Below are 23,974 nucleotides of genomic sequence, written 5' to 3'. Positions count from 1 at the left end.
ATCGCTAGCTTTACCCCTGACCCCTCTGCAACTCCAAGCTCTAGGAATGTGCCCAAAGCTCCAGAGCTGGATCCTGGCCCTCCTTTGAAAAGAAAAAGACTGTCCCTCTCCAAAATGACATTCCTGAGCATCTTCAAAGGGCCATGTGCCCTGGGCCCCTCGACTTTTAGGGTAGAAAATTCTCATAAAAGGCCAGCATTTGCTTCTGTGGAGCGTTTTTTACATTGAAAGTCAGGCAGCCTCTGCTCCCTTTGAATTAAATTCCATGTTAGCACTGCCTTCTGCCTGTGGGATTGGCAGGAGAAAACAGTATTATCTCTGCATATTCATCTGGATATAACATATCTAAAGACAGAAATGACCTCACATTCCTAAGCTGCATCTCCATGTTAGATTTCAAACAACATAAGAAACTAGATTCTGCTTTTTAAAAAAAATCATTCAGGAAAGAGTTAATCCCCTGGGACAGCTTAGACTTGAACCTTAGTGGCCTGGGCTGAGTTTTTGTTTTTTGGTTGATGGTCAGATAATAAAGACAAAAATTCCAAGATACACTCATTATTAGACTTGCTACATCAATTCATTGCTAGAGTAGCTATTTGCAGTCAAGTATTTCTCTTTTCTGAATCAAATCTGAGGTCGGTGTCCACTTCAGCCAATATAATTCTGTCTTTGCTTCCACTGAGAGATACTTAGACACAGCGATCCACAGACCTTTCTTTTCTACACAGACTTATTTGCATGGCCCTAGGCCTCTTGGGGTGCTACAAGATCGACTCAGAGGGATTGGTCAAGGTTTTACATGCATCTACTTCTGATTTTCCCTCCTGTGTATCTAAAACTTTTGAAATGGCCAGTCTGGCTGGACAGGAGCCAGGAAATGACCAGGCCATGAATAAGAAGCCATGGGCCAATGAGGGCCAACCTGTATTCTCATGGGCTTATACTGTCATCATGAACCATGGAGTCAGACTGAACCAGCTTTGGAATCCAGCACCACCACTCAGTCTGCTAGGCTTGGGTCCTGTAGCCCCTGGCTGGTTTTTCAATCTCTCTCTACCTCTGTTTTCCTGTCTATAAACCTGGTGTGGTAATTCCCATGTCCTCTGATCTCTCGGGATTGAGATCATATCATCTATATAAAGAGCTTGACATAGGATACGCTTTCTAGAACTGATATGACTACGGAAGACGATGCAGATGAGGATGACAGAAAAACCTCTGTGAAGAAAATTAGGCCAGAAGATGGCTCCGTGGGTAAAGGCTCTTACGTCATACTTCTGGCTACCTTACTCAATCCCCAGAACCCACGTAAATATGGAAGGAGAGGACTGACTCCCCAAAGTTGTTCACTGACTTCCACACACCAATTATAACAAGCACATACAAACACACACACACACACACACACACACATACACACACACACACACACACACACACACATATACGCATGCATGTTCACACACAAACATAAATAACTTTTGAAAAGATTATTTGAGAGTCAGCAGATTTATGTGGAAGCTATCTCTATGCCTCCTTTGCCATTTACCTTGGAAAGCTGATTTCCCTAAGCCAAGTCTGTGCCTGAAACCTGAGTCTAAACTTTGTAGAACAGACAATAATGTCTGGGCAAGCACGCTGCTACAAATCCCAGTGCGCTAACCGCAATTATGTAGGGAATACCACAGTTTCTTTGGAGCATTGTCAGGTCTGACACAAGAGGATTGAATATCTTCCTGGTCTATTTTGTGTTCTTCCTGCTGAAGTTGTCAAGGAAGAAGGGCGGCAGAGACCTTTGCCGTAGATACAGTCCTGGATGTTCTGCCCTCTTGAGGGAATCCTTTTTCTGGCTGGGAAATTCTAACATCCATCCACCCAGCTCACAAAGCTCAGAGGAACAGCAAGAGCAAACACTGTCCTGGGCTCGCTGTGGCCACACCGCTTACATACCCTCGGTGGCCACGGCTTCTGAACAGTCAGACTGAGGACTGCCTTAGTCTTGCCGCAGGAAATGTTTTGCAGAGCTAGAGTAAAGAGTCTCTTTCACTGTGTGTACTAAGGTACTTCAAGGACCTGTAATAGAACTAGAAAGAGAGCAGAGACCTGGGGTCTTGATCAGCTTCAAGTTTGCTGTGCTCACTCCTTACCTTCAGTGCAGCCACGTTTAGTGCTCAGGGTATCAATCCAAAGGCTTCCCTGGCTTGAAGTACCCAAGTAAAATAAGGGAAACAAAAAACAAACCCCAGCCACTGGAGAAGGCACTTGCCATGCTCCCTGCGTCTTTTTTAATTGGGCGCCTATAAAATTCCAGGTTCAAGATTAGATTTCTTCTTCTGATACCAGTATGAGGTTCCCTTCCACGTGGCTGGCTGTGGGGAAGGGTGGGCCCGAAGATTTGTTTATGTTTTGTTTTGTTTTGTAACTCATTTGGGGGCAATGGCTAGAAATTAAAGAGAAGACAGAAACCTCGAAGCGGTTGAGATTTAGTCACTGATATAGTTTTTGGAGTAAATTCCAATTTTGCTGCCCACTGCCTCACCAGGCAAGGACTCTATTTTGGTTGGATCTGAGCAGCAATTCAGGAGGGAAAAGGAAATCGTATTGACGGTAATAGCTTGAAACATGAAATTGTTTTTATTCCCAGCTTGGAGAAATTGCAGGGCACATTTTGTTTAAGCAATCCCTTTGACTCCAGTCTGAATACAGATGGAGCGCCCAAACTGGTGGGCATGTCCTCTCTTATCTCCTACTCGGAGACTGATTTCATTACCATAATTGCCTGCTTGCCTGGCTCCCCTGTCTCTTGGCAGCCTCTCTCCTCCAAGACCCTTAACATCCTTGCAGACAATGGTTGCAGCTCAGTGGTTCTATCTGTAGGAAGTGGGGGATGGGGCTTCAAAGGAAAACAACCATGCATTCAAGGACCCTGCCTTGCCCCTCCTTCCATGGTAGTTCTGCGTGTGCCACCCAGGGGTGTGCTCTTTACTCACTTGTCCTTCCAAGCTCCCATGAGGGACCTGGCAGTCAGTATCCCCTAGCAACTGTCCATCCCACCAAACAACAACGATAGACCACATGTATTGTATTTCTTTTCTTCTCCTAGTTTTAAAAATCGTAGCTGAATTACATGCAACCTTCATAATTGTAAGTATACAAGGGATGCTCACAAATTAAGGCAGTAGTGGCAGCATGGGCTAAAGCTCATGGCAGCTTTCTATGCATCCTCCTGCAGGGGAGATAGATGCAGTTAGCCTGATACATTCTCAGCATAGTGTAGGATCTGAGGTCACCCTCTGGACCATATCTAGATCTCTTGGCAGCTTCTTCAAGTGTCAGACGGAGGACGATTCAAACAACCCCGCCCCACCCCCATCTCCACCCCCACCCCCCCACCCCCACGCCAAGCTGTTTATCTAAAGGACCGGCACACCCCAGTGCAATTTGGCAGACTATCTCGGCAACTCCTCAGATGTCGGGTCAGGGCAAAACTGGGATCGCATCTGCCCAGTACATCTTGCGCTGATTACTTGGAGTGCGTGTTTCTGATTCATTTGTATCTAACTCTTCCAGGACGTGTTGCAAGAGCTATGTGATGGCCAGAGGAACCCAATGAGTCTTTTATTAGTTTTTAAACAAGTTTTCTTCTGTGCTGATTGTCTCTCAGAGCCAAGAAGCTATGTTCTTCCAGACCTGTGACAGATTTCAAAAGTAGGCTTTCGTTAATCCAAAGAACAAGTTCTAACCATAGCTCAAGGACTATGTGCTTTGACCCTGCTCATGGGGCTGAACAATGGGAGGAGTGAAATACCATAGCTGGAAAAGCCTTGTCCTGCGGACCTTGCACTCACATCTATGCAAGGCCGAGAGCATCTTAGCCTGACCCTAGTATCTGAGCATCTCTGCTTCCTCAGTCCCTGGGGGTCAGCTATGTTTGAAAAGCAGGGTGACAGAGTTAGTAAGAACAAGGGCTCTGGACCCATATTCTCCTCATCTGCTCCTTCTTAGCCATGTGACTTGGCCACACCTTAACATCTCTGTGCCAGTTCCCCTAATCTATGAAAGGCTGTCTCACATAGCAAGCACCATAACACTCAATGGCTTGGAGCAGTGACCATTGGGTGGCCCGTGGTCCTCTAGGGCAGGAATTGTGGCAGAACTCACCAAGAGAGCTCATTCACGTCCCATGTGGTATCACTAGAGGTGACCAAATGTCCATAATGGTTTCAGTCATGAGCACTTAGCTCCATCTTTCTTCCACATAGTCTTTCTCTTTATCTGGTCTGTCTTTATGGGGTGATCAAGGCAGAGTTTCCTTACATAGCTACAAGAACATTCCAAGAAAAAGAAAATGGAAACTGCAGTGCAATTTATGGAAGCTGCAGTAGAGTTTCTGGAAGTTGCAGTACACTTTTTTTTTCCACATGCGTATGTATATGTGATACATGTGCCACTGTATACACAAATCCAAATACATGTGGGTGCACGTATGTGTACTGGTATACATATGTGCAGAGCCTGGAAGTTACTGTTGGGGTTTTCCTCAATCATTTCTACTTTTTGCTAACATTAGTCCTAATTGGAAACTGATATTACATTGAGGCAGAGTCTCTCTCTCTCTTGAACCCAGAGTTCTCCAACTTAATTAATCAAGCTAGCCAGTTTGTTTTGGGGGAATGCCCTGTCTCTGCCTCCCCAGAGCTGTGACTGCAAGCAGGCAACCATGTCCCCCTAGCAGTTGTGTGGGTGCTCAGGATTTGACGTCCAGTCCTCACACTTACTCAACAGTCAATTTTACCCACCCACCGAGCATCTCCCTAGCCCTCCCTGAGTCACCTCCCCTAACTGGACACTGTCACTTTTTTCCATTCATCTGGACCAAGTGAGTCATGAGGCCAGCCCAGATGGCAGTAAGTGAAAATGGACTCCACCTGTTAGTGGAAAGTGTGTGTGGCACATGGGCAGGGGTGCAGATTATGCAGACTTGATAAACTCAGCTGGACAGAGCATTTAGAGAAGTGCCTGGTATGCCACCTGTTCAGGAAGTTATGCTTTGACAGGGTTCCTTCGGTGAAAGGCTTCTCAATAATTTCATCACCAATAAACCAAGAACCTAGTCATGCCTGGCTTCGTGCCTATCTGAAGCCACACTCCTTCAAGTTATGAAGCTTGTGTGGGCTATTCCTGGATGCCTCACAGTCTCTGTCGCCATGTAACTGCAGCTTTCTTTCACAAGGGATGCAGCCATCCTTCCTTCATCTCTCTCAGACCATCTTCCCAGCTCGAGGCTGCCAGTTTCTCATTGATCTGGCCTGTTCTGAACTCCTCAGGTCACCATCGAGGTGGTTGACGGTCCTGACTCGGAAGCAGAGAAAGATCAACACCCGGAGAACAAGCCCAGCTGGTCAGTCCCGGCTCCTGACTGGCGGGCCTGGTGGCAGAGGTCCTTGTCCTTGGCCAGGACAAACAGCGGGGACCAGGACTACAAATATGACAGTACCTCAGACGACAGCAACTTCCTCAGCGTTCCTAGAGGATGGGATCGCCCAGCCCCAGGCCACCGGACTTTTGAAACCAAAGAGCGGCCAGACTATGGTGAGTTTACTGTCTAGTGATGTAAAATTGATGGGGAGAGTAAATGAGATGGTAAGGCCTCTCAGAGGTGGGACCAAGCAGAACGCAGTTTACAGTTTGTGGCTTTCAGTCTTCTATGAGACATCCCTCATAAAGGCCGTGTTCACAAAAGCCCCATGGAGCTACCCACAGCCACATCTTTTTGGAAACAGTATAATTTTAAAATTATACTTAAGAGATATTTTTAGGGTCTTTGGGGTTCTTTCTGTCTTGTCTTTTCCAAATTTTAATTTTATTTCTAATGACAAATAAATCATTAGGTCACCTTCCCTATTTTTTTTTTTAAGCTGTGAAAAATCTGTGCTAACGACCAATTTAATAAAAGAGATGTGTGCGGCTGCTGCCTGGTGGCAGGCATGTGGGACATCAGCAGTAGAGTGGCCCTTGGGAATCCACGTGAACAACTTGTGTCACAGGTTGTCAAAGCAAGCTTCCCCCCTCCTCAGTAAATGTTACACCCGTGAGTCGAGAAGGCTAGGTTCCTATTTGGGGAACAAGAGAGAGATAAGGTAACAGGAAACTTCTGACCTCGATGACTTAAAATAATAAAAGTTCTTGCCTCACTTCACTTGCGATGAGAGTCAAGGTGATGGGACCTCAGAACCTCCCTGCCCCTCTCCTTCTTCCTTCAGATGAATATTTTCAGAGTTACAAATGCCCTGTTGGTATGGTCTCGTGGTCTCCCTCTCAGCAGACCAATGAATGAGCCGTACATAACGAGGGGTGTAGGGGTTTTGATGAGAATTCTCCCCGTAAGTCTCAGACATCTGAATACTTGGTCCCCGCTTGGTAACTCTCTGGGAAGAATTAGGAGATGTGGCCTGATTGAAGGAGGTATGTCACTGGGGATGGACTTGAGGTTACCAACGCCACCACCCTCCCGTGTGCTCTTTCTGTCTCCTGTTTGTGAGGTCTCAGTTGCTGCCCCAGCCACCTGCTCTCTGCTACTCCACTTATCGACTCTAGTCCCTTCCATAGTGGGCTCTATCCCTCTAGAACCATCAGCCCCAAACAAACTCTTACTTCTTTAAGCAGCCTTGGTCATGGTGTCTCATCACAGCAATAATAATAATTTTTTTAATAATTTTTAAAAAGTGCCAGATACAAGGATGATGCACAGCATTTCAGACAGAGATCCAAGCAAGTACACTTCTATGCACAGCAGTTTTCCATTCTCTAAACTGCCCACAGTGAAGTTGGCTGGACACTGATTATTGGTACCTTCATTAGGATTCAATTCTTTGAAATTATCTACATTGCTATGGTCTAATTTTAACAGAATAATTCACAGTGATTTTTTTATTTTTTATTTTTATTATTTTATTTTATTTTATTTTATTTTATTTTATTTGCCATTGAGTTTTCTTTGTAATGTTAGTTATGGCTGTACTAGTTAATGCCTTTGGTCAGAAGCAATGTTGCTGAAATGACAGAAGAGAGAACAGGATTTGGTGGGACAGATAGTCCTCAGATATAATTCCAGCTGTGCTGAGTCTGAACTGCATGAACATCCTTAAGTATCACGTTTTTGATAAGCCTCCGTTTCCTTACCCATAAAAGGAGTATAGTTCTTCCTGCCATAGACTTATCCTGGGAGTTAAAGGACCATCCGGCATTAATGGTGCTGACTTTTCAATGACCAGGTCCAGGCAAGTTCCAGTCAGTTCAGTGGCCCCTACAGTAGTCCACAAAGCTCTTCTGTCCTGACACTATAAAAGGAAGAGCTTACCATCCCAAATAGCATCTTTGAACATCAGCTCTCAGCTCATTGCAATGCAGAGCACTGTCTTCCTTCCTTGAGCCCTTTGATGTCACTGGGGCTGTCAACATGCCACAGAAATAGTCTGAGGAACAGTTTGTTCTTGTTGTCATTGTTGTCTTTGCAATTATTGTAGCTGAGACTCCACTTCTGCTCCAAGCCACACTCCCTCCCAGTCGAGCTGACATGCGGTGTCCTCACTTGTGTCTCTAGCATCATAAATTAGGTTTCCCTTCTGTTGCCTATACTGCGACTTCTTCCATCTGGCATGAAAGCAGAGAGGATTTCTCTCCAGAAAGACGGGTTCCAGCCATAAATCCTTATTCTGCCCTTTGACCTCATGAAATAGGAATCTCCCTGAAGGTATTTTCTGGATGCTTATCTGGCTCAGTGTGTGATAGAAGTTCTGGCCAGTGAAAGTTTTCCTAGGAGATTGCCCCCCCCACCCCCAACAGAAATGACTTATCGTGTGGCTAATTTGTTAGCAGTTACAGATATGAAGGAAGCCACCTACTGGTAGAATAAATTAAGTCCTTGATGGCTGCTTGTAGATAAGACATTTTAGGATAGATTTTCATGAAACATTTCTAACAGATTTTAAAGGAAGCTGCTCCATGCAATCCTTGCATTTTGGAAATGTAGGAAGGAAGATGATGAGCCTGAGGCCAGCCCAGGGCACACAGTAAGCTAACGTCTCAACAACAATCACACAACAACAAGGAAGCTACCACCACCCCAATACAGCAGCTTCAAAGAACACAGGAAGCCCCCCCCCCAGGAGTCTGCAGGCTGGCGGGTGTTCGTCCAGACTGGGATAGGCTGGCTTGGCTGGAGCGGGATGGTCTCCAGTGACCTCAGTAGCAATGATAGGCCTGGGCTAGACAATTTGCAGTGCTGGGATGGCCAGATCCTCTCTCCTCCTGCTCCTTCATTCCCTTGGGCTCTTTACATGGTAGTGGAATAGTCCCCTTGTGCTAAAAAAGACAAGTCTACATGCTTAGACATTCTACAAGCCTTTGATTGCATCCTGTTTGCCACCCTCCCATTGACTGAAGCAAACCACACAGCCAGAAGAAACATAAAAAAGGTATAACCAAGGGAGTGGACGTGGAGAAAGGGTTTATGGGCATCGTTTCTTATATGCTCTGATGCAGCATCAGCATTTAGTCATTGTGTGGTGTAGTTTTTATCAAACCGACCCAAGCTAGAGTACACTTGGAAAATGGGCATTTCCTGATTTATGACTGATGTGAGAGGGTTCATTGTTCGTGGTGGTCCTGGAACGATTAAGGAGGCAAGCTGAGCTAGGCATTGGTGCAAGCCAGTAAGCAGCTCTCCTCCTGGTCTCTGCTTCAGTTCCTGCCCCCAGGTTCCTGCCTTGAGCTCCTGCCCTGAATTTCCTTGGCAATGGATTACAAACTGTGAGTCATAAGATGAAATAAAGCATTTTCTCTCTCGAGTTTATTTTTGCCAGTGTTTTTCACAGCAATAAAAAGAAGCCAGTGCAGTCTTTTAAATCCAGAAAACCAAACTGAGAAGTCCAGCTTATGCAAAAATTCAAATATGGGCATCATAGTGAGCTAAGACCTCGAGCCAACTGATATTGCCCCACATGAGTTCTCACCCTTACTGAATAGATGTTTTAAGTGGATAATGACAAGATATGGTAGATATTGATTTACATTCAGAATTTTAGACTCACCAAGATAGGAAAGATGTTTTCTTCAAGGTTGCCAAATACAAATAGACAAAACACTATGAATGTAACATATATATAATTCCTGATTGTTTCTTGGTCCTTCTTGCTGTAGGTAGTTTATTGTATATATGTGTAATAATATAAATGTATATGTATAAAAATTGTAAAAATAAATAAAAAATAAACTAATAATTAAAAAAAAAAGAAAATGAAAGGCTGCAGGAGACTTCTGGAGATCTGAGGCCCTTTGCTTTTATAAAGTCAAGCAGCACAATGCTTGGCCCCACTGGATTTTATCCTATGCTGCTATTCCCTTCACACGTGTCATATACGACTTAATGCTTGTTTTTCAACTTTACCCTCTTTTTTTTTTTTTTTTTTTTTTTTTTTTGGTGTGAAAGTATGAGAAGCATTACCTGTGCCTCTTGTTGCTCCCTTTAACAACATCAGGCCCTGTCTGTGTGTGCAGAATAAAATGCAGTGTATGCACATGTAATATAATTCACGGCACATAGATGGCCTCACTGACAAACACACAGTCATACGACTGTTCTAGGCATGTCTGTAATGTTCTGGGAAGGAGCAGTGACTGTTCCATCTTAGACCTTTCTCCTCTGGAAGCAACTTGTCTGTCCTGCCCTGCTGGGTAAATGCCCCAAGGAGACAACAGAGAGGCCCACACTGGAAAACGATGCTCAGTTCCCTAACCTAAAACATAAACTTCAGACATCTGGGTGCCTGTGTGGTTGGGAAACCGTCTCTTAGAAGAAATCAAAGTATAGAAAATTATCTTGATAAAAGGAGATCAATATGAGTGATGCTTCTGATGGCAGGTATGGTGTGGCATAAAGAGCTTCCCGTTCTGTTAGGCAAGAGGCGATCACGATGTCATGTACACACACACACACACACATACACACACACACACACACACACAAACAAACACAGACACACACAGGCACACACATACACACACAGAGACACAGACACACATGTACACATACATACACACACATACACAACACACACACAACATACACACACAGACACAACACACACACACACACACACACACACACACACACACACACACACACATTTTGAGAAGGCCCAGAAGCCTTGTGATAGCCCAGGGTGCCTTCAGAGTGAGCACTGTATAACAGCAGCCTTGGCGCCTGGCACAGGACTCAAGATTTAGGTGGAACTCTGTGGAGGACATTCCTGCTGGGCCTATGTAATATCAACCACCACAACCTATCCTGAGTGAAGGGTATCCCATCCCTTCAAGGCACATGACTACAGCTCCATGCTTGGCACTCACAGAGGCCCCGAGGCTATTGGAAGCTGTGCATGAGCCAGGAGAAATGATTATGGCATGATGTTACTGGAGAAGAGTCATGTTTTAGAGAGCAAGGGCATGACGCGACAGCCCAAGCTTCCTTTCTGTTAACCTGACAGCCCTAGACAAGCCCTCACCCACCCACTCTAGGGCTTTTGTTAGTATTTACTTCTGAGAAGGGAGTGTTAATCTTCATTATGCACCTGCCTTCCAGCCCTCCTAGTGTGATCTACTTTTCTTTTCCATGTCATTTATAACTTCTAACATACTATATAACTTACTATTTTTTACTTATTGTTCATTCCATCATGGTAAGGAGCCCTGAAAACTATTCTTAACAACATATCCTACACACCTAGTGTTATGTTTGACATATAGTGAGAGTTCAACTAATATTCATTGGCTAGATATTGAATAATGACTTGAAAGGCTATTCTTATATTTACTATTAATATATTGGTTATCTATAGCTGTGTAACAAGTCATCCTATACTTGGCACCTGAGAAAAATAGCACCCATTATTTCTCATGATTTAGTGGCCCGGGAAGTCCAGAAATCATGCAAGCATGCAATTATTCCAGGCATGTCTGCAAAGTTCTGGAGAGAGCAGTAACTCTTCTGTCTCAGACCTTTCTCCTTCTGGAAGCAACTTTGTCTGTCCAGCCCTGCTGGGTCAATGCCCCCAAAGAGACAGTTCTACTCTTGATTGCTTCAGCTACATTCAGTTTCTACAGAGAGGGATTGGGAACCTCCTTTACACTATCAAGCATCTTTGTCGTCTTCCATGTGGCTCCATTCTTGGTGGTAGCACATCAATCTTGAACTTGATCAGCCTGAACTTTTTTTATGGTGATTGGACTTAGCAGAGCAAACTAGACTGGAAACCAACAGGGACCATAACATCAAAGTGAGACCAGATTCTGTATAGAATTCTCCTCTCTTTTTCTCTCCTCTCCTCTCCTCTCCTCCCCTACTCTCCTCTTTTTCTTCCTCTTTCTCCCTATTCCCTCCCTCCCTCCCTCTCTCCCCTTTCCCTCTCTCTCCCTCCCTCTTCCCCCTTCTCCCATATCCCCCAACAGGAAGGGAAGGGTGTTCCAAGGGTAAGGTTCTAGTCAAGCACCGATGAATACAGTGCCACAGCCATCTCAGCCTTCACAACTCTGAGCTCTATAGTGAACCTACAGCATTGAGCCTCTGAGCTCCGGCTGCATCCAGCCCCTTCAAGACTAAGAATAATGGCAGTGGAAGATGCACAGCCAGCAACTTGCCCAGGAGACTTGGGAACTCTTCAGATGGGGATGATGACCGTCTCCCTGGCTCCCTTCCAGATTCCACAGACGGTGAGGGTGACTGGAGTCTCTGGTCTGTCTGCAGCGCCACCTGTGGAAATGGCAACCAGAAACGGACTCGCTCTTGTGGCTATGCATGCATTGCAACAGAATCCAGGACCTGTGACCGTCCCAACTGCCCAGGTAATTGGAGGGCTGTGGCTCCAAGTTCAAGGGAAAGATTGGGTTTTTTGTTTTGTTTTTTTGCTTGTTTGTTTGTTTTTGTTTTTGTTTTTGTTTTTCATTTATAGTTTAAAACTTGGAGAAAGTATCTGAAAGATAACCGTTTCCTCAGAAATCTTTTGACCAAAATGGGACAACTAGAGATAGCTGATAGCATTGGTGGATGAAAAGATGAATTTCCTGCATCTTAAGCACAATTTCAGTGGCTCTGACTAAAGGGCAGTGCCATATTGTACTCATTTAACTTGAAGGAGAGACTCTGGTCAATGTGGTCCTTAGATGTGCGATAATGTGAAAATAGATACTCGTGCCTGGTAAGGAAGACTGCATGAATGGATTCTCACTCTCAGGAAAACTGTGGTGTTAGCCCTGTCAGTAAGACCTGCCTCCCAAGGCTTCCCAGGGAACAAACTGGGGCAACTTAGCCTTTAATTGTTGCCTTACAGTGTAGAATCAGTGTCTTGAATGGTAAATTAATTGCTAGCTTGGTGAGGAAACATGTTGGGACTAAACAATACTTGTGACTGTGGCTGTCAAAGTTAACATGCTTTGTCAAAATGTAGCCTGTGGCTTATTTGTTAGACCTACGTTGTTAGAGGGATCAAACAGAAGGACGCAGAGGAGAAGCAGAAGCAACTAGGACCAGGAGTGGACCACAGAGATTGAACTCTGTGCCTCCTGGTCCTTTACACAAAGCTTATCAACTCCTGGCCTATGGTTTTACTGTGTTCCCAATTGCCAGGTAGAATATCAGCCTACAATGGTATCTTGGGCCCTTTCAAGAAACCACACATTTCAAATGGCTTCACCTAAAAGAAATTTCAGAGACAGAAAATCTGATCCCCAACCCCAGACTTCATTTTTCTGCTCCTAGACATTCTAGTCTCAAACCAGAGACATTTGGACCAAAACAAAAGTTGAAGCATAAAAGGATTTCTGGAGGGAGGGAGGGAAGGGGGAAGGAGGGAGGGAGGGGCAACTGGAGTGAGGTGTATGCTGGCAAAGGGCATGCAAAGAAAATGGGGTTGAAATGTAAGAGGTGGTGGCTCTGGCTCCCTGTCAGCCCTGCAGACATTTTGCCTCTCCTCCCAGTCTTCCCTATGGTCACTGCAGTGAGCTGAGGTGGAAGTCTGGCAAGTGGGTTTTAGATGGGTAGGAACAAAGCAGTAAATAATAACATGAGTAGGAGGAAGCGACATCCAGAAAGAATGCAAAGAAGAGAAGGAGAATATGAAGACAAGGATTCATATTGAGCTGAAGAAAGAGAAGATTGCCTAGGGGTGTGGGTGTTTGTCTAACCATATGTGAGGCCCTGGATTAGAGTCAGAGCAAGAAGCAAAAGAAAGAGGAAAGAAGGAGAGAAAATGAAAGCAAAGGGGTACGGGAGAGGAGGCAAAGGAGAGGGGAGGGGAGGAGGCAGAAGAGAGGAGTGGGAGGAAGATAAAGATTAAAGAGTTGAAGAAAAACAGGAAAAAAAGATGGTAATAAACAAAGAGAATGGGAGTTCTTTGAGTAATTAAGTACCAATCAAACTTCCGTGAGTTTTAGGTGTGTTGTTTCATTTAATTCTCAAAACTGCCCACCCCATGAACAGAAGTTTATTGTTGTATTTGCTTGGCATTTGCGCCAGCAGCAAATGATAATTATGGAACTTGAATCCATGCTGCGTGATTCCAGAGTACCCTGACTGGTATACTCTTTTGTCTTCACCATGAAGAAAGGTTGTAGGGGGGCATCCCTGCATTTTTGTCAGAGCCAGAATATAGAGGCAAAGTGGTAGATATGGATTTCTTTGCAGGAAAAGGCTCTTTTCTGCTGCTATTTTGCATGTTTCCTCCTTGGGTACCAGGACCACTAAGAACAATGCAGCCAGCACCCCTGCCCATCCATTTTCTTCTCATCTGCCCTAGCCCACTTCAGTCTTTCCAGCCTTTCTGCTTTAGGAGTCCTTTTGGATAGAAATGATTACTTTTAGCAGGGTCTCCTTTCTTATTTGGTCTGTTGAATCTCTGATTTTTGTTGAAAACATCTGGAGTAGACAAGGTCTTGTGGGTTTGGTAATGATCATATTATAAAATGTCCCCTTGGGGGGCTGGAGAGATGGCACCAACTGCCCCTTCAGTTCCCAGTATGTATGTCAAGCAGTTCACAACCAACCGAAGCACCAGCTCCAGGGGATCTGATGCCCTCTTCTGGCCTTCTGAGGCACCAGAACACACATACCACACACATACACACACACACACAAAAATAAATATTTCTTACAACCACGTCCCCAGGTCAACCCTTAAGAGACCTAACAAAATCAGAGCAGTCTCTTAGAGGATATCAGTCATGCTCAACAGTGAACCCAGGGTTCCCCAGCAAAGGTACTGCCTGCCTCCACTCTTTCCTTTTTCTCCTGACTTAGCTTGCACAAAACTCCCATATGTATAGGAGCTGAGTTGGTTGTGGTAATTCTAAGGGAACACAGAGATTTGAAGCAAAGTAGGATCAGTTCCTTAGAGTAAGTAATGGGTTTCTCTGCACATCCTTTCTGATGCATCAATAGGAATAACACTAGACAACTGACGAAGCAGAAAACATGAGTTTCTACTTCCCTGTCTGGGTAAGGCTCTCTCCACATTTCACTCCTGTAACTCAAGCGACTCTGCAGGGAAGAGGTGTCTCTTAGTTCTCCTGAATTTAGAGAAGTGAACACTGAGGCACACAAAGATGAAATGTCCTACCCAGGTTGGCACAGCTAATAATGATTAACCCCAGACAGCCGGCCATTAAAAAGAAGGAATTAGGGCACTCTGGCTGCCTCCGATTTAGTCTGTCACTCACCAGACAGCTACCCTGCACCACTACCCACCCCTGATCTCTAAGGCAAAGGGCTGAGTCCGTGGGACTCACGCAGACACATTTGGATCTGATTTCGCGCTGTGAATATTATCTGGGGTCTTACTATGTTTTATGCACGGCTACCTGCTTTTTACTATTTCCTCTGTTGGCAAGTTTCTACCCCCGTGGGTAGTAATGAATACAAAAAGGCTTTGTTCAGGTGTATTTGTTTTGTATTTGGGGGGAGAGGGAGGGGGCAGTGGTGAATTTTTCCATATAACTGCGGAAAATGAGCTCTTGTCTGTGTTTAGGAATTGAAGACACTTTCAGGACAGCAGCCACCGAAGTGAGTCTGCTTGCGGGAAACGAGGAGTTTAACGCCACCAAGCTGTTTGAAGTTGGTAAGAGGATTTTTGTTTTCCTTCTTTAAATCCAAATATTGATTCAGTGCTTTGGAGTTTCATTTTGCTTCTTGCAGAGCCATCCTTGGACCTGTGAAAATGTTTCATTTTTCCCTTTGAGATCGGGTGCTCCCAACACATTTCTTGCCCACTGAATATACAGAGAAGGAGCTGCCTCATCCCTCCGACACTAAACAGACTGAGCCTAGGATAGCTTTGTGAACAACTCGTAGAGCCTCCTAAGTGAGACACCGGTTAAAGCCCACCCTCCCCCTAGCACAAAAGAAGCCCTCTACCCAGTGAGCTCTGTCCTCATCCAGCATCCAGTAAGAGAAAGTCTCCAGCAGAGGAAAGGAAAGGGATGAAAGTTTTCTCAATATTATACACTTCCTTTCATTGCAAGAATTTTCCATTAAAAAAAAAAAAACCGTCTGCGTGAGTAGGTGTGCATGTGCCTGTGGCTCAGAAGCAACAGCCTAAATGAGCACAGCAGAAGGTACCCGCTCAGGTGCAAGCTAGCTTTTCAACCCAGCTTCATTTACTTCTCCAAATACCATGCTGTGCTGTAAGAGAATAAGACGCCTTCTGTCAGGCTTCTTTTATCCCCTAAGACTCTTTTGTAAATTCAAATGTGCCCTGCCTCCTCAGACGAAATGGAGCAGGCCTTTTAGTTTCCTAGCCCAACTGTTTCGAGATATAATTTTCTCTCTTTCTCAAGGAACTATAGGAGTCAATCAAGGATCTAAGTAGAATAGTCTAGAAAACAAAGAAAGACTGGGGGAAAAATGGTGCCAGCACTCTGATGAAAAGAAGCAATAAACAGTATCAGCATCAATATCGGGGCCATGGGGAGTGAGGCTCACCTCCCCACCCCCAGCTCAGGTACTCCCACAGTGGCAGCTGAGAGGACAGTCGGTTTTCTCCCAATGTGTGGCCTTTCCTACATAGAGCATGCCACAGTGAAGGCCGCGTAGCCAAGAACACTTGAATGACACAAACTGGTCTTGACGGGAGAAGCACCAGAGTCAGATGGTTAGGAAGGAGGGTAGATCTGGGGAAAGTGAGGGTTGTGAATATGATAAGAACATATTGTACGAAATTCTCAAAGAACTAAGAATATCTTTTCTGAAAGACAAGGGCCAGCCATGCCTTAACAACCATGAGGTGAACATCATCCCATTACTACGAGGTGGACTAATTTTTCAAGGCAGGTCCCAGGTCCTGAGTTAGCTAAAATATACGTCGATTTGCACAATGCTTATTAATAATTTATTCTTAAAACAAACCCATTCAAATATGCCTGTAAGCCAAACTTAGGACAGTTTAGAAATTCTGTGTTACTGGGACCTCACCTCACATACAAAATGAAATCACATTTATTTAGCAAGAGCCTGCAAACAGTTCTCTGGATTTCTTTTTTAAGCTGACTTTAAAAGGTGTGAGTTTTGCATGAAATGTAAGGATCGAAGACATGGTCTGTGAGGGACAGAGAACTCCTGTTTCCTTCATATAACATTTCACAGGCAAGTACCCTTTACCGTTTTGTATGGGACAAGGCATATGGCCACATCCAAGGCATGGCTAAGGGTCCCAGAACTGGGTAGAGACCTGTTTCAGCCAGAATCCAGGCCAAAATGAATTGAATTACATAGGCGCTTGACACGTACTTGGTGAGGGACAATTTGTAAAACTATAAGCAGAGTTTATTTAAACGAAGAAGGGAAACCCAGTACTGGCAACAGTGGAGAACTCTGACCATTCTTGATCTGATGGGAACTGAGTAGGAACAGCAAGCACAGCACACAGGGAGAGCCACCTGCCTAAGTGCCAGCTCCCCAAAGGATATGGACAACGTGCACTGAGAGGAACCAACAAAGCCTTCTAGCCTTACCTTCTTCCCTCTATGTGGTCCGTTGATGGGTCCTCCCATTGGGCAATCAAAACAGAAATCAGGATTGTAAAGCTTCTTGATAGTCAAGATGTATCAGGACAAGAGCATCATGGAATGAAGAAACAGAAGGGCAAACAGAAAATAACGTAAGCAGATGAGAAACACTGGGTTGCCAAAATGGTCAAGTTACTTAAGCTAGTACTGTCTTGGGTTTTCTTGTCTATAAAATAGCATGAGATAGTAGTGCACCCCAAATAATGACTGCAGAGTTCAGAGAGTTAATTGTCTGCCAAATTCAAGCATGCCCATCACACTGAATATCCTGTTTGAGTATGTTTTGAAAAATGAAAACAAGTCAATGAATATCCTATAGGCACATGAATTACAGTAGTCTCCCACCTTTGAAAATATAACGTCATTATCTAGAGTCTCCTAAAGGTTGTTTCTGAAGGCCCTGCCCCTCCAAGAAGAGCCAGTGACTTCCCAGGTACTTCCAGAAAGGAACTATCCCACTCTGAGTGGACATGCAGGCAAGAGGACACAGCTGAGAAATCCTAGAACTCAGAGAAAAGACAAGCCACTGTATGTGCCAACTGGCCTTACCCAAGACAGTGTACCATTCCTGTCACATTCTCTGCCACTGATACCCCATCCCAAGTTCATCAGAAAAGTCCTATTTTCATGCCAGCTTCACAATTAGACATCAGAAACGCGGCTGTTGAAGTGTCTTGTCCATGGACATAAAGCTGGTAAGAAGTTGGGCTTTACTCCCAGCCAGATAAAAATGAGAACCTACCCTCACAGCTGCGCTCTGCGGTCTCATGAGAAACGTCCTATCTCCCACTTCCCCATCTAAGTGATGAGAGACGTGGGCCCCTTCCCAGCTGACCCTGTGTCCTGATCCCATGCATAAGCATATTAGCCTCCCAGGTTTCTGACTCAAACCTGGATCATTTCTCCTGCCTTACTCATAACCACAGGCTTTGCAGCCACTGAAGTCTAACAACTCTGGATGTTCTGAATCCAACCTGCAGTTACCAAGTGTATTTTCCCCATCCTGTTCCCATTGATAAACTATACTGACTTCAGCACTGGGTCAATTTTCTTGCTACATAGCTCAACTGATACATATTTCACTGTGTTCGGTAGCTCCCTGGGGCCCTCTGAACAAGCCTAAAGCGAATAAGATCTCCATTGCCTGACAACAACCTCGCTCTTTTGTAGCTTCTACTCCAGAGAGAAAGATAGTGTCCTCAGCCCCAGTCATCCTCACTCATGTGTTCTCCCCTCCACCCTCTCCTGTGTGTATTTGCCCATGTGTGTACACGTAGAGGCCAAAGGTCAATACCAGATGTTCTCCATTTTAACTTTTTTCTTAAAGATTTATTTATTTATTATGTATACAATATTCTGCCTGCAGCCAGAAGAGGGCACCAGATCTCATTATAAATGGTTGTGAGCCACCATGTGGGTGCTGGGAATTGAACTCATGACCTTTGGAAGAGCAGTCAGTGCTCTTAACCTCTGAGCCATCTCTCCAGCCCCATCTTAACTTTTTAAGACAACCCCCCCACCACTGTATCGGGAGCTTGCTGTTACAACTAGACTGGCTGGCCCTCATGACCTACATGTTTCTACCCCCACCTCACGCCCCCAGTGCTGGGGTAACAAACATGTTCCTCTGCACCCAGCTTTTTCATCAGCTCTGGGGATCTGAACTCATGTCCTCATGCTTGGCAGCAAGCCTTTTATGCGCTAACCCATCTCTCTAGTCCCCCTTCAGAGTTTTCACTGTTCAAGATTGGTTTGTACCATTAGTGCTTAGCTGCAGGCCCTCCCCCTGCCTCCTCCCACCTCTGCTACTGAAGGTTGGTTCAGTCTGGGTTCTGCAAGTAGCTCATACCAGATGGGAGCAAACGTACAAGGTGACAGTGTGACACCTGAGGAAGGAGAAAAAAGAACATCAAACAACTCAGGCCTGTCCAACAGAGAATGCTTAGCCAAGGGGATCCAGGGTAGAAACCAGACAGCAGTGTTTGCTCCAGAGTCAGTATGACCTGGATGATGGGAGGTGGTCCGCAACGTACGCAAGAGCAGACTTTCTTCTAGACGCTCTGAAGAGGAGGTCCAGCTACCACCAGCCCTACCACAGCTCATCACCAGCATGTGTGACATGCACCCAAAACTATCGCTGACTTCCCCTATTAGAAATAATATCTCATTTCAGTTTTGAAATGTTTTGTTTTTGTTAGAAAAGAGAGCCAAGTATTGTGTGGTACATGCCTGTCATCCTAGCATTCAGAGGCAGAAGCGAGTCCCGGGCCATCCTGGGACACACCATGAGACTGTCTCAAACAAACAACAGAAGAATGTCTAGGTTTAGGCAAACAGGGTTTTCTTTTATGGAGAAGTCAATAAAGCCAGAAAGAAGCTGGTGGTGGGTGCATGCATCATTCAGCTTTCTGTCACTGAAAAGAAAAGGACTTGAAAGAAAAAAACAACTAAAAAGGAAGAAAGATTTATTTTGGCCTCTAGTTTCAGTGTATGGTATTTGGCCTGTTGCCTTTGGGCCTGTGCAAAGCAGAACATCACACAGAGCAGGTGATGAGGACAAGGAGGAGGCTGTTCGCCTCATGGAAATCAGGAAAAAAGAGAGAGAGAGAAGGAAAGGGACACTGTAGTCCCAAGATGGATGCCTTTGGATGGTGTGTAGTGTTATCGCCAATATGTTCTACTACCTCCCAGTAGTGCCACAGGCTGGGGACCAAGTCATCAATATTGGCTTATTGATGGACATTTAAGACCCAAACTCTAACAGTGGGAAATGGGATGGAAGTGTGGCAAGGTGAACTTGTAGATCCAAAGCTGTTCTACCAACCTCCTTTCAGAAGGGATGCTGATGGAGAAGCTGTGTGCCAGCTCAGCAGAGCGAAGGCCAAAGTCTGGGGCCTTGAACAAAGGGGAGAGAGAGAGAGAGAGAGAGAGAGAGAGAGAGAGAGAGAGAGAGAGAGAGAGAGAGAGAGAGAGAATTAGTAAAGTTTGGTTAGGATAGATTCTGTTCTGACCCTTCAGTGTGGGCAAGCATGAGCAAAAGAAAGGAAGGTCTGTGCCTGGGCTTTTCATTCATAAAGTAGATAGAGCGTCCACATGTGTCATCTAAGTCTGATGTGAAAAGGGCAGAAGGTAATGATGGGAAGGGGACACACATTCGTAACATTGCTGTTTTCCAGGACAAGGTTCTCTGAAGCACAGGTGTCGGGCCTACTCATATGGTCAGCCATCTTTTACTTTCTCTTTTGAGATAATGTCTCACTAAGTTGCCCAGGCTGGCCTTGAACTCATTCTTTGTATCAGGCTAGCCTTGGACTTGTTCCCTATATCAGTTTTGCCTTAAGCTTATTCTGTAGACCAAGCAGGGCTTGAATGTGTGATCCTCCTGCCTCAGCCCCAGCTAAAAATGCTCAAGCCTGATCCGCGATGAAGTTGTTAAGTAAAGTATGACATTGTCATTGTTGGGAACCATAAGAAGGGCTTTCTGACTCCCTAGGGCACCGTGACACTATCTTTTTGTTCCTTGTACCTGTTTGGTCCCTACCTTGTATCAAGTTCCCTCCCTTTTGGCTACTATATCCCCAGTCCATGTCTTTTGGCATCTTAAGTCTCAACCCAAACAACCACAGGATCATGAGAACTCCTGTGAGTGATCAGGCAGGCTCTAGGCTGACCTGGGAACCTCATGTCCTGTTCATGTAGAGTGTCGCTGTTCACCTACACCCTGGCAAGTTGTTCCCAAGGGGCAATACAAAAACAACATATGTATCAAATTTCAGTTCTTAAAAAAAAAAAAGCCAGGAATGCACAATTAGAATTTATATCCATATCTGGGCATTGTGACAAACGCCTTTAATCCCAACACTCAGGAGGCAGAGGCAAGTGGCTCTCTATGAGTTCGAGGCCAGCCTGGTCTACAAAGTGAGTTTTAGGACAGTCAGGGCTACACAGAAAAACCCTTTCTCAAAACAACAAACAAAATATTTAAAAAAAAAAGAATTGAAATCCATAAATTATTTTTATTTAAAACAGATTTAAATTTAAATATTTGATCATATACTCCCCTTCCTCCAAGTGCCTTCCAGACTGTCTCTCCCCTTCCTACCCACCCAACTTTAAGTTCTTCTCAAAAACCAAATACAACAAAACCTCCAAAACCACGAAAACAAGTTGAAAACACACCCAAAAGAGAAAAAATAAAAAACAAAACCACCAAACTGTAACCAAATAAAAGGAATATTTGAACAAAATATAATTGGAATCCATAAATTCTTAATTATTTGCAACTAGTCAGGTTTTTCTTATGCTTTAAAAACCAAACATGTCATGTCTGGGTCCTGAGTCGCAGCCTCACCACTTGGAAGCATCTTAGCCTGTGCATTTGGATGTAGTGATAATCAAGGTCCAGTGGTTGGGAGATGAATTGTGTTTTAAACAAGTCAGTGAGTGGAAGAAGTAAAATAAACTTAACTCTACAAATGGTCCTTTGAGGCCTTTCTATCATATTACCATTTACTTAGGAAATTCAATACAGCTCTCTGAATTAGCTAATTTTGTTAGGATATATAATTAGGCTTTGGTTATCTGTTATGATATTCTGCTTCTTGTTCTGTGTTTGAGGATTTTATTAAGGAGTTGGTTGAGATCTGGTTTGGTTTGGACATTTTTGAAAGATGCTCTAAATTTAGAGATATAACATATGTTTCTACATAAGATTCTAAAAGGTGTATCAAATGCACTGACAGTCAAATATATGCTATAGAATATTGGTAGCCGTTCTATCAGTGAATTTTTTTTTTTTTTTTTTTTTGCTACTCTATGTTTGAAAATTCCTCATAGTATAAAGCGAGGAGTTGGGAAACTGTCTTATAAACAAAGTTGCCAAGTTAAGAGGATATGAGAGTGGTCCGCGTCTGGTGGTTATGGGTGCCTGTGGAGTCTCTGGTGCCTAGGGAGAATAATGTTGACTTTAGTCCTCCCAGAAAGTTTAGCATGTTCTGAGAACGATTTTCTTGGTCTTTTTTTAGACATGGATAGCTGTGAGCGATGGATGAGCTGCAAAAGCGAGTTCTTAAAGAAATACATGCACAAAGTGATCAATGACCTACCTAGCTGCCCCTGCTCCTACCCTACTGAGGTGGCCTACAGCACGGCCAACATCTTTGACCGCATCAAGCGCAAGGACTTCCGATGGAAGGATGCTAGTGGGCCAAAAGAGAAACTGGAGATCTACAAGCCTACTGCCCGCTACTGCATCCGCTCTATGCTGTCCCTGGAGAGTACCACGCTGGCTGCCCAGCACTGTTGCTATGGCGACAACATGCAGCTCATCACCAGGGGCAAAGGGGCAGGCACACCCAATCTCATCAGCACCGAGTTCTCTGCTGAGCTCCACTACAAAGTGGACGTCCTGCCCTGGATCATCTGCAAGGGGGACTGGAGCAGGTACAATGAGGCCCGGCCTCCCAATAATGGACAGAAGTGCACAGAGAGCCCTTCTGATGAGGATTACATTAAACAGTTCCAAGAAGCCAGGGAGTACTAAAGCACCGCTGGTTTGGAAACCCAAATGCACTGCACTGATCTGCCAACTGTCACCCAGTTCTTTTTATCCACATTTTTGTATATTTGTATAGTCCACATGAGTATTTTTATAAGTACACTAGGGGTATGTGCCAGGTCTGGGGGACTGCTATGTCAAGTGCCTGTAAACCGTGTGGGAAGTCCTCCTAGTGTCTGTGTGGGCAGGAAGAGGAACCTGGACGCGATAGTGGGTGGGATTCAATTCCCACATCCATCCAGCGCACGGGAGCACAGAGGCTGGGGTTGTAAACATTATAAGCAGTTTTTATATATAACTTATTTAATACGAATGTGACTTGCGTGTAACCTTTTCTCTGGAGTTGTCCTTGTAAAAATTATTTAATCACTTCTGAGCGAGTTCAGAAAGCAAAGGACTTAGGGGAATGAAGAGAAAAGGAATTTTGCAGTGGAAATGCACCAAAGCAATAAACACCCACCTTACCCCAGGTGTTCTTTAGTCGTGGGGCGTCTGCTGGAGTCACAGATTCCAACGGTTTCTTGTCTTAAGCAAGGGTGGGCAGGAAGTGAGTGTTTGGAGTCGAATCTAAGACATGGTTTTAAATGGCTTTAAAATAAACGGCCAGTGTAATTCTACTAAGGAGCCCCAGCAGTGGTGCCTCTGCCCAGTCCTACCAGGCTCAGAGGACTGTGGGGAGTTCAGGCATGAAGCCAGGAGCGGCACTTTGCAAAGAAAAAGCAAAACAAGTTGGGAAATAATACGGGCCTCGTTTTGTCTATTGTATTTTAATTTAACAACTTTTCTCCACCAATATATTCCCAGTAAATAAGTATGAAAAGGGGTGAGGGGAGCCAAAGTCTGGGAAATCCTAATTTTTTTATGTTTAAAAAAACTGCATTATTTTTGTAAAGTATTTATTGAGTCATTGGCTATTGTGCACTGTGCAGTTCTAAGACGGTCCACTTTTGTGGGGGTAGAACTTGAGGACAGATAAAGAGTTGGTTCTTATGCATTTTTTTTTACTTGCAAAACTCCAGGATAAAAAGATATATAATAAAATCATAATAAAATGTGTTACTGAATCCTTGATTTATGATACAAGTAGTGTAACAACTCCAAGTGAAGCAAGGTTTTCATGAGGAGAAAGTGTCAACCCAGGTGGGAATAAAAGATTCACAAACTCAACAGTGGCCAGGCCAAGTCATCGCGTCTTCGGCATCAAGAGCAGCTCCCCAGCCCCCAAGTAGCTCAAGTCAGTAGGCACACATATTCTTCTGTCCTCACCCAGAAGTAAGAAAATCGAACTAAAGCAAAGACTTA

General features: G+C 44.5%; 1 protein-coding gene across 1 annotated transcript in view; it reads left to right on the top strand.

Moving 5' to 3' along the window:
• Positions 1–23,728, top strand: part of ISM1 (isthmin 1) — an 82,989-nt gene extending 59,261 nt beyond the window's left edge. The window contains exons 3-6 of the mRNA XM_084777117.1: positions 5,331–5,595; positions 11,761–11,904; positions 15,081–15,170; positions 22,140–23,728. Coding sequence (XP_084633243.1) covers positions 5,331–5,595; positions 11,761–11,904; positions 15,081–15,170; positions 22,140–22,657 — 1,017 coding nt within the window. The 3' untranslated portion in view covers positions 22,658–23,728. The remainder of the gene's footprint in view (positions 1–5,330; positions 5,596–11,760; positions 11,905–15,080; positions 15,171–22,139) is intronic.
• The last annotated feature ends 246 nt before the right edge of the window (positions 23,729–23,974 follow it).

The sequence above is a fragment of the Acomys minous genome, assembly GCF_964271855.1.
Source record: "Acomys minous genome assembly, chromosome: 3".
NCBI classification, from domain to species: domain Eukaryota; kingdom Metazoa; phylum Chordata; class Mammalia; order Rodentia; family Muridae; genus Acomys; species Acomys minous.
The sequence above is the reverse complement of the archived record's forward strand: the minus strand, read 5'-3'. Positions and strand labels throughout refer to the sequence as shown.